Source organism: Hyperoodon ampullatus, assembly GCF_949752795.1.
Source record: "Hyperoodon ampullatus genome assembly, chromosome: 2".
Taxonomy (NCBI): Eukaryota; Metazoa; Chordata; class Mammalia; order Artiodactyla; family Ziphiidae; genus Hyperoodon; species Hyperoodon ampullatus.
In genome coordinates this window covers 161,822,058-161,833,717 of record NC_136915.1, presented here as the reverse complement: position 1 = coordinate 161,833,717, position 11,660 = coordinate 161,822,058, and the positions used below count along the sequence as shown (strand labels likewise).

At 40.2% G+C, this 11,660-nt stretch overlaps 1 protein-coding gene across 1 annotated transcript in view; it reads left to right on the top strand.

The window, feature by feature from the left end:
• Positions 1 to 359: 359 nt before the first annotated feature.
• The window catches only part of SOAT1 (sterol O-acyltransferase 1), a gene marked incomplete at both ends in the record, with an annotated part of 48,903 nt that continues 37,602 nt past the window's right edge, over positions 360 to 11,660 (top strand). Inside the window, one exon of the mRNA XM_079696365.1 lies at positions 360 to 480. Coding sequence (XP_079552491.1) covers positions 360 to 480 — 121 coding nt within the window. The remainder of the gene's footprint in view (positions 481 to 11,660) is intronic.

Genomic DNA, 11,660 nt, shown 5'->3' with positions numbered 1-11,660 from the left:
TCAGGTATGTATTGTTTTTACCATTGACTTGACTATTGATTGTGCTCTACCTTGTGGCATCTTTGTACTTAACTTTTATTTAATTCTTAATTCTTCATGTACTTATGCCTTGTTTGTTCAACTAAATTTTCTTTAAGAATGGAGGCTGTGTTTTGAAACCAGCCAATCACTTTATAAAGACCAATTTCTTCGTATTTGTTATAGTATCTTGTACTTGGAAAATGCTTAAATGTGATTAAAGTAAAACAAAAGGAAGAGAATATGTCATTTGTTGCCTCCCCTAAAAATATGGTGATATTGTGAAATTTGCCTAAGCCAGATACTTAAAGCTTTTTATATCTTCTTTCCTAGACAACACGATGGTGGGCGAAGAGAAGATGTCTGTAAGAAAACGGCTGTCAACGTCCAGTAAACATGCTGAGGAAAAGGAAGAAGGCCAGAGAGACTGTACAGAGGAGTCCCAAGAGGCACCTAGTAACGGTGAGGCCTTTACTGTTTCTGAGGTGAATTAATGAAATAGGCAGCAAATTCAGTGTTCTAGAACAAGGATTGCCATCTCTTTAGCTCTCTTATAAATGGATATGCTGGTAGGCACTCTAAAGTGCAGGGGAGAAAAATAAATTGATTAAGAGAATAGAAAGGAACAATTTGGTTTAGTTGCCAGTCACAGCTGCTTTAGATACTGCTGGTGGCACTGGTGTGTAAATTGCTGCACCTCTCATAGAGGTGAGCTTTATTGATGTAAGTGGAGTTTGCAGTGTATGCTTTAATTTAATTTTATATATCTGGTAACAAAGAAACTAGAAAGTAAGCCCTTTTAAATTAATTCATTGAACATTTTTGGGGTATCTACTATGTTTTAGACATCATTCATTCATTTATTCATTCCTTCAACTACCTAACCTGTCAATAATTATTGGTGTCCTGCTAGGTGTTGGGGCTACAGCAGTGATTGATACAGATGTGTTTGCCCTCATGGAGCTCCAAGTTAAGTGAATGAGAACCCCTCTCCTGCCATTAGCATAATTAGATTATTATAAATAAGTGCTACTAATTACTCTTTTAATAGGTGTAATGAGCATAATGAGAGTAATTAGCAGGGTACCTAACCTAGTTAATTCAATACTAGGTTATAAATCTTGGGAGAGTTTTGTTAGTTCTCATGTCCAAGTTTGCTTAACATGAATACAGAGAAGACTATGACACAGTACTTGTTAAGGTCAAGGTTTGTGCTTAAGATTGATAGACCTGTAAACACAACTCCAACTGATGTCATCTATTGCATCAGGCTATTTATTTTTGCAGTGACATTTGTATAGGTTTGATTTCAATGAGGATTTGAAATTTGAGGCTTGTTTGGTTAACAAATAGGTGTGGAACTTTCTGAGACAGGTTGTCTTTGGCATCCTGAGACTTCTTTCATAAAGAAAAGCTTTTGCTTTTTCTACTTAAATTTAATTGTAAATTAAATACAGCAGCTGGATCCAGGAATATAAATGTTGCTTAAGTCTGCATAATGTAGTTTATTGATTGTTGGACTCTTAATTAGCTATTTATGAAATATTTATATTGGCGTATGGACTAGTTTTAATGTGATATAAAATGTGAAATTTGTGCAAAAGGGTAAGCCAACATTGGGGAGAAACTTTCCCCTTCCATGATTTAGGGACTGGGTGCTAATTCACATTGTCTTTTTTTTTTTTTTTTTTTGTGGTACACGGGCCTCTCACTGTTGTGGCCTCTCCTGTTGCGGAGCACAGGCTCCGGACGCACAGGCTCAGCGGCCATGGCTCATGGGCCCAGCCGCTCCGCGGCATGTGGGATCTTCCCGGACTGGGGCATGAACCCGTGTCCCCTGCATCTGCAGGCGGACTCTCAACCACTGCGCCACCAGCGAAGCCCTAAAAAAATTTTTTTTAATTAACTTATTTTATTTTATTTATTTTATTTTTGGCTGTGTTGGGTCTTTGTTGCTGCATGCGGGCTTTCTCTAGTTGTGGCGAGCGAGAGCTACTCTTCCTTGCAGTGCACGTGCTTCTCATTGCAGTGGCTTCTCTTGTTGCGGGGCATGGGATCTAGGTGCGCGGGCTTCAGTAGTTGTGCCTCACGGGCTCTAGAGCGCAGGCTCAGTAGTTGTGGCACATGGGCTTAGTTGCTCCGCGGCATGTGGGATCTTCCCGGACCAGGGCTCGAACCGTGTCCCCTGCATGGGCAGGCAGATTCTTAACCATTGCGCCACCAGGGAAGTCCAGTTCTGGATTATTTTGATTATAGACTAGAAATCTGTTTATAGCTTAAAAATTACAGACCAGTTGTGATTGGTACATCCATTTATTGCTTTTGTAGATTACCCATAATATACCTTTAAGATTTCAATCTGTTGTCCTTGTGATAAATAGATTGGGGCTATTTCCTCTTCAATTGTCCTCATTCAAGAAATACAAGATAGTTTGGTTTCATTAAGAAACAAATTGCCGGAGCCGGAGGAAGATGGCGGAAGAGTAAGACGCGGAGATCACCTTCCTCCCCACAGATACATCAGAAATTCATCTACACGTGGAACAACTCCAACAGAACACCTACTGAACGCTGACAGAAGACCTCAGACCCCCCAAAAGGCAAGAAACTCCCCACATACCTGGGTAGGTCAAAAGAAAAAAAAGAATAAACAGAGACAATAGGATATGGACGGGACCTGCACCAGTGGGAGGGAGCCGTGAAGGAGGGAAGGTTTCTACACACTACAAGCCCCTTCGAGGGCGGAGACTGCAGGTGGCGGAGGGGGAAAGCTTCGGAGTAGCGGAGGAGAGCACAGCAACAGGGGTGTGGAGGGCAAAGCAGAGAGATTTTGGCACAGAGGATCGGTGCCCTCAGGCACACACCAGCCCGAGAGACTTGTCTGCTCGGCCGCCAGGGCGGGCGGGGCTGGGAGCTGAGGCTCGGGTATCGGCTTTCAGTCGGAGCGCAGGGAGGGGACTGGGGCTGGCGGCAGGAAGAGAGCCTGAAGGGGTTAGTGCTAGCCCGGAGGGAGTCCGGGGAAAGGGTCTGGAGCTACCGGAGAGGCAAGAGACTTTTTTCCCTTTTGTTGCCTGGTGCGCGAGGAGAGGGCATTCCCCTCCCTCCCCTCTGCCTGAGTGAGCCAGAGCCCCCGAATCAGCGGCTCCTTTAAACCCGTCCTGTCTGAGCGAAGAACGGAAGCCCTCCGGCGACCTACGCGCAGAGGCGGGGCCAGGTCCAAGGCTGAGACCCGGGAGCTGTGAGAGCAGAGACAGGGAAATCTCTCTGTGCAGCCTCCGAGGCAGCGGATTAAAGCTCCACGGTCCATTTGATGTGCCCTGCGTCTGTGGAGTGCATGAATGGACAGCGAATCATCCCAAATTGAGGAAGTGGACCTTGAGGACAAGATTTAAGACTTTCCCCCCCTTTTTTTCCCTCTTTTTACAACGAATTATCTCAAATTAAGGAGGTGGACTTAGCAAGATTTCAGACTTTTCGCCCTTTTCCTCTTTTTACAACGAATTATCCCAAATCGAGGAGGTGGACTTGGAGAGCAAGATTTTTGATTTTTCCCCCTGCTCTCTTTTTGTGAATGTGTATGTGTAATCTTCTGTGTAAGATTCTCTCTGTATAGCTTTGCTTCCACCATATGTCCCAGGGTTCTTTCGGTCCGTGTTTTTTTTCAATAATTACTTTTTAATTTTAATAACGCTACTATATTTCATACTTTATTCTATTTTACTTTACCTGCTCTTTCTTTTTTTCCTCCCTTCCCTTCCTCCCTCCCTCCCTCCGCTCCTCCTTTCCTTCTTTCTTTTTCTTTCCTCCATCCCTCCCTCCCTCCCACCCTTCTTCTTTCCACTTTCTTTTTCTTTCCTTCCTCCCTCCCTCCCTCCCTCCTGTCTTTCTTTCTTTCTTTCCTTCCTCCCTCCCTCCCTCTCTTCTTCCATTCACTCTTCCTTTTGCTTTCATTCCTCCCTCCCTCCCTCCTTTCTTTCCTTTCTTTCCATCCTTCCTCCCTCCCTCCTTTCTTTCTTTCTTCCTTCCTTCCTTCCTTCCCTTCTTCCTTTCTTTCAATCTCTCTTTCTTTCTTCTACTAATTATTTCTTTCTACTTTTTCTCACTGTTATTCTGAGCCGGGTGGATGAAAGGCTCTTGGTGCTGCAGCCAGGAGTTAGTGCTGTGCCTCTGAAGTGGGAGAGCCAACTTCAGGACACGGGTCCACAAGAGACCTCCCAGCTCCACATAATATCAAGCAGCGAAAATCTCCCAGGCATCTCCATCTCAACACCAGCACCCAGCTTCAGTCAACGACCAGCAAGCTACAGTGCTGGTCACCCTATGCCAAGCAACTAGCAAGGCAGGAACACAACCCCACCCATTAGCAGAGAGGATACCTAAAAACATAATAAGGCCACAGGCACCCCAAAACACACCACCAGACGTGGACCTGTCTACCAGAAAGACAAGATCGAGCTTCAACCACCAGAACACAGGCATTAGTCCCCCCCACCAGGAAGCCTACACAACCTACTGAAACAACCTTAGCCACGGGGGACAGACACCAAAAACAACGGGAACTACGAATCTGCAGCCTGCAAAAAGGAGACCCCAAACACAGTAACATAAGCAAAATGAGAAAGCAGAAAAACACACAGCAGGTGAAGGAGCAAGATAAAAACCTACCAGACCTAACAAATGAAGAGGTAATAGGCAGTCTACCTGAAAAAGAATTCAGAATAATGATAGTAAAGCTGATCCAAGATTCTATTTCCCAGATCCAAAATCTTGGAAATAGAATAGACAATATGCAAGAAACAGTTAACAAGGACCTAGAAGAACTAAAGATGAATCAAGCATCGATTAAAAACACAATAAATGAAATGAAAAATACTCTAGATGGGATCAATAGCAGAATAACTGAGGCAGAAGAACGGATAAGTGAGGTGGAAGATAAAATAGTGGAAATAACTGATGCAGAGAAAAATAAAGAAAAAAGAATGAAAAGAACAGAGGACAGTCTCAGAGACCTCTGGGACAACATGAAACGCACCAACATTCGAATTATAGGGGTTCCAGAAGAAGAAGAGAAAAAGAAAGGGACTGAGAAAATATTTGAAGAGATTATAGTTGAAAACTTCCCTAATATGGGAAAGGAAATAGTTAATCAAGTCCAGGAGGCACAGAGAGTCCCATACAGAATAAATCCAAGAAGAAATACGCCAAGACACATATTAATCAAACTGTCAAAAATTAAACACAAAGAAATCATATTAAAAGCAGCAAGGGAAAAACAACAAATAACACACAAGGGAATCCCCATCAGGTTAACAGCTGATCTCTCAGCAGAAACTCTACAAGCCAGAAGGGAGTGGCAGGACATAATTAAAGTGATGAAGGAGAGAAACCTGCAACCAAGATTACTCTACCCAGCAAGGATCTCATTCAGATTTGATGGAGAAATTAAAACCTTTACAGACAAGCAAAAGCTGAGAGAGTTCAGCACCACCAAACCAGCTTTACAACAAATGCTAAAGGAAGTTCTCTAGGCAAGAAACACAACAGAAGGACTATACCTACAATAACGAACCCAAAGCCATTAAGGAAATGGGAATAGGAACATACATATCAATAATTACCTTAAATGTAAATGGACTAAATGCTCCCACCAAAAGACACAGAGTGGCTGAATGGATACAAAAACAAGACCCATATATATGCTGTCTACAAGAGACCCACTTCAGACCTAGAGACACATACAGATTGAAAGTAAGGGGATGGAAAAAGATATTCCATGCAAATGGAAATCAAAAGAAAGCTGGAGTAGCAATTCTTATATCAGACAAAATAGACTTTAAAATAAAGACTATTAGAAGAGACCAAGAAGGACACTACATAACGATAAAGGGATCGATCCAAGAAGAAGATATAACAATTGTAAATATTTATGCACCCAACATAGGAGCACCTCAATACATAAGGCAAATACTAACAGCCATAAAAGGGGAAATCGACAGTAACACAATCATAGTAGGGGACTTTAACACCCCACTTTCACCAATGGACAGATCATCCAAAATGAAAATAAATAAGGAAACACAAGCTTTAAATGATACATTAAACAAGATGGACTTAATTGATATTTATAGGACATTCCACCCAAAAACAACAGAATACACATTTTTCTCAAGTGCTCATGGAACATTCTCCAGGATAGATCATATCTTGGGTCACAAATCAAGCCTTGGTAAATTTAAGAAAATTGAAATTGTATCAAGTATCTTTTCCGACCACAATGCTATGAGACTAGACATCAATTACAGGAAAAGATCTGTAAAAAATACAAACACATGGAGGCTAAACAATACACTACTCAATAATGAAGTGATCACTGAAGAAATCAAAGAGGAAATTAAGAAATACTTAGAAACAAATGACAATGGAGACACGACGACCCAAAACCTATGGGACGCAGCAAAAGCAGTTCTAAGGGGGAAGTTTATAGCAATACAATCCCACCTTAAGAAACAGGAAACATTTCGAGTAAACAACCTGACCCTGCACCTAAAGCAATTAGAGAAAGAAGAACAAAAAACCCCCAAAGTTAGCAGAAGGAAAGAAATCATAAAGATCAGATCAGAAATAAATGAAAAAGAAATGAAGGAAACGATAGCAAAGATCAACCAAACTAAAAGCTGGTTCTTTGAGAAGATAAACAAAATTGACAAACCATTAGCCAGACTCATCAAGAAAAGAAGGGAGAAGACTCAAATCAGTAGAATTAGAAATGAAAAAGGAGAAGTAACAACTGACACTGCAGAAATACAAAAGATCATGAGAGATTACTATAAGCAACTCTATGCCAATAAAATGGACAACCTGGAAGAAATGGACAAATTCTTAGAAATGCACAACCTACCAAGACTGACTCAGGAAGAAATAGAAAATATGAATAGACCAATCACAAGCACTGAAATTGAAACTGTGATTAAAAATCTTCCATCAAACAAAAGCCCAGGACCAGATGGCTTCACAGGCGAATTCTATCAAACATTTAGAGAAGAGCTAACACCCATCCTTCTCAAACTCTTCCAAACAATATCAGAGGAAGGAACACTCCCAAACTCATTCTACGAGGCCACCATCACCTTGATACCAAAACCAGGCAAGGATGTCACAAAGAAAGAAAACTACAGGCCAATATCACTGATGAACATAGATGCAAAAATCCTCAACAAAATACTAGCAAACAGAATCCAACAGCACATTAAAAGGATCATACACCATGATCAAGTGGGGTTTATTCCAGGAATGCAAGGATTCTTCAATATACGCAAATCAATCAATGTGATACACCATATTAACAAGTTGAAGGAGAAAAACCATATGATCATCTCAATAGATGCAGAGAAAGCTTTCGACAAAATTCAACACCCATTTATGATAAAAACCCTGCAGAAAGTAGGCATAGAGGGAACTTTCCTCAACATAATAAAGGCCATATATGACAAACCCACAGCCAACATTGTCCTCAATGGTGAAAAACTGAAACCATTTCCACTAAGATCAGGAACAAGACAAGGCTGCCCACTCTCACCACTCTTATTCAACCTAGTTTTGGAAGTTTTAGCCACAGCAATCAGAGAAGAAAAGGAAATAAAAGGAATCCAAATTGGAAAAGAAGAAGTAAAGCTGTCACTGTTTGCAGATGACATGATACTATACATAGAGAATCCTAAAGATGCTACCGAAAAACTACTAGAGCTAATCAATGAATTTGGTAAAGTAGCAGGATACAAAATTAATGCACAGAAATCTCTGGCATTCCTGTACACTAATGATGAAAAATCTGAAAATGAAATCAAGAAAACACTCCCATTTACCATTGCAACAAAAAGAATAAAATATCTAGGAATAAACCTACCTAAGGAGACAAAAGACCTGTATGCAGAAAATTATAAGACACTGATGAAAGAAATTAAAGATGATATAAATAGATGGAGAGATATACCATGCTCCTGGATTGGAAGAATCAATATTGTGAAAATGACTCTACTACCCAAAGCAATCTACAGATTCAATGCAATCCCTATCAAACTACCACTGGCATTTTTCACAGAAGTAGAACAAAAAATTTCAAAATTTGTTTGGAAAAACAAAAGACCCCGAATAGCCAAAGCAATCTTGAGAACGAAAAACGGAGCTGGAGGAATCAGGCTGCCTGACTTCAGACTATACTACAAAGCTACAGTAATTAAGACAGTGTGGTACTGGCATAAAAACAGAAAGATAGATCAGTGGATCAGGATAGAAAGCCCAGAGATAAACCCACGCACATATGGCCAACTTATCTTTGATAAAGGAGGCAGGAATGTACAGTGGAGAAAGGACAGCCTCTTCAATAAGTGGTGCTGGGAAAACTGGACAGGGACATGTAAAAGTATGAGATTAGATCATTCCCTAACACCATACACAAAAATAAGCTCAAAATGGATTAAAGACCTAAATGTAAGGCCAGAAACTATCAAACTCTTAGAGGAAAACATAGGTAGAACACTCTATGACATAAATCACAGCAAGATCCTTTTGGACCCACCTCCTAGAGAAATGGAAATAAAAACAAAGATAAACAAATGGGACCTAATGAAACTTCAAAGCTTTTGCACAGCAAAGGAAACCATAAACAAGACCAAAAGACAACCCTCAGAATGGGAGAAAATATTTGCAAATGAAGCAACTGACAAAGGATTAATCTCCAAAATTTATAAACAGCTCATGCAGCTCAATAGCAAAAAAACAAACAACCCAATCCAAAAATGGGCAGAAGACTTAAATAGGCATTTCTCCAAAGAAGATATACAGACTGCCAACAAACACATGAAAGAATGCTCAACATCATTAATCATTAGAGAAATGCAAATCAAAACTACAATGAGATATCATCTCACACCAGTCAGAATGGCCATCATCAAGAAATCTAGAAACAATAAATGCTGGAGAGGGTGTGGAGAAAAGGGAACACTCTTGCACTGCTGGTGGGAATGTGAATTGGTACAGCCACTATGGAGAACAGTATGGAGGTTCCTTAAAAAACTAAAAATAGAACTACCATATGACCCAGCAATCCCACTACTAGGCATATACCCTGAGAAAACCATAATTCAAAAAGAGACATGTACCAAAATGTTCATTGCAGCTCTATTCACAATAGCCCGGAGCTGGAAACAACCTAAGTGTCCATCATCGGATGAATGGATAAAGAAGATGTGGCACATATATACAATGGAATATTACTCAGCCATAAAAAGAAACGAAACTGAGCTATTTGTAATGAGGTGGATAGACCTAGAGTCTGTCATACAGAGTGAAGTAAGTCAGAAAGAGAAAGACAAATACCGTATGCTAACACATATATATGGAATTTAAAAAAAAAAAAAATGTCATGAAGAACCTAGGGGTAAAACGGGAATAAAGACACAGACCTACTTGAGAATGGACTTGAGGATATGGGGAAGGGGAAGGGTAAGCTGTGACAAAGGGAAAGAGAGGCATGGACATATATACACTACCAAACGTAAGGTAGATAGATAGTGGGAAGCAGCCGCAGAGCACAGGGAGATCAGCTCGGTGCTTTGTGACCGCCTGGAGGGGTGGGATGGGGAGGGTGGGAGGGAGGGAGATGCATGAGGGAGGGGATGTGGGAACAGATGTATATGTATGACTGATTCACTTTGTTATAAAGCAGAAACTAATAAAAAAAAAAAAAAAAAAAAAAAAGAAACAAATTGCCGAGATATGCTTATGAATTTTAAAAGTTGAAGTAATATATACTCTGAAAAGAATTCAGAAGTAATCTTCCCTTAAGTAATCATGTTCTGCTTTTTTTTTTCCCTACATGTGGGATCATATTTGGGATCTCTTCTGCAATTTGCTTTTTCTAAACTTAGTAAATCTTAGACATATTTTTATTCAGTATATGAAGTGTAATTCTCTTAAAGATTTCTGTGTAGTATTTTTGTTGCATAAATGCTTGGTAATTTAACTTGTCCCTTATGGATGGGCATTTGGGTTGCTTCCAGGGTTTCAGTATTCTAAACAGTGCTGCAGAGAACATCCTTGAAATGGTATCATTGCTTACTTGTGCTAGTGTACTTGTAGGATACATTCTTTAAAGTGAAATTGCTGAATCAAAGAGTTTTTGCTTTTAAAATGTAGATATACTAAATTTCTTTTTAAAAATGTTACACCAGTGTATACTCCCATCTATATTGTTTCCCTGTACTCTTGTCAGTATGTCTTACCAATCTTTTTTTAAACTTGCTGATTTCACGGGTGAAAAACAGTATAGTATATAGCATAAATTTGTTCTTATAAATTATAAGTGAGGCAGAGAACTTTTTCCATATATTTACTATACTTTTTGTTCAAAAGCCCCATCCATTTCCTTTGCCCATTTTTGTTCCCTATCAGATGGTTAGTATTTTTCTTTTATTTTTGTGAAGAGCTCTTTCTATAGTAAGGAAATTATGCCCTTTGACTGTCATGTACTGTGGATATTTTTTAACTAGCTGTTTGTCTTTTGACTTTGCTTATAGTGTGCCTTAACATGTTTACTGTTTAATGTAATCACATAATTCTTTTATTGCTTTTAGATTTCTTGTCGTGCTTAGAAATCATCCAAGATTATGAAAAAGGAAGATGGATGAATTTTTTTACTTTTATGGTTTTTTTTTTAATTTATGTATTTTGTTTATTTATTTTTGGCTGTGTTGGGTCTTCGTTGCTGCAGGCAGGCTTTCTCTAGTTGAGGTGAATGGGGGCTACTCTTCACTGTGGTGCACAAGCTTCTCATTGCGGTGGCTTCTCTTGTTGCAGAGCACAGGCTCTAGACACGCGGGCTTGAGTATTTGTGGTGCATGGGCTCTAGAGCTCAGGCTCAGTAGTTGTGGCACATGGGCTTAGTTGCTCTGCGGCACATGAGATCTTCCCGGACCAGGGATCGAACCCATGTTGCCTGCATTGGCAGGTGGATTCTTAACCACTGCGCCACCAGGGAAGCCCTGGGATTTAAAAAATTCAAATATTTGATCCATCTGAAATTTATTTTGAATAATAAGTGAGCTAGGGATCTAATTTGACAGTTTTTCAAAATGACCAGCCAGTTGTTTCAACATTATCTATTAAATCTCCTTTTCTGTATGATATTTATATACTGACCCTCATTTCTAGTTCAAATTCCTTTCTCTGTAGCAGTGTACACATGTGATTAGTAGACAATTTTGAAAGGTTTTTGAGGTCGATGGAGCAATAGAGGATTTAGATGTATTACACTTTTTTAAAAAAAAATTATTTTTGGGTGTGTCAGGTCTTCGTTGCTGTGCACGGGCTTCCTCTAGTTGCAGCGAGCGGGGACTACTCCTCATTGCTGTGCACAGGCTTCTCATCGCAGTGGCTTCTCTTGTTGCGGAGCATGAGCTCTAGGCACACGGGCTTCAGTAGTTGTGGCGCACGGGCTTAGTTGCTCCATGGCACGTGGGGTCTTCCTGGACCAGGGATCAAACCTGTGTCCCCTGCATTGGCAGGTGGATTCTTAACCACTGCACCTCTAGGGAAGTCCCTATAGATGGATTATACTTTTTTTTTAATCTCCTCTTTTGCTTCTA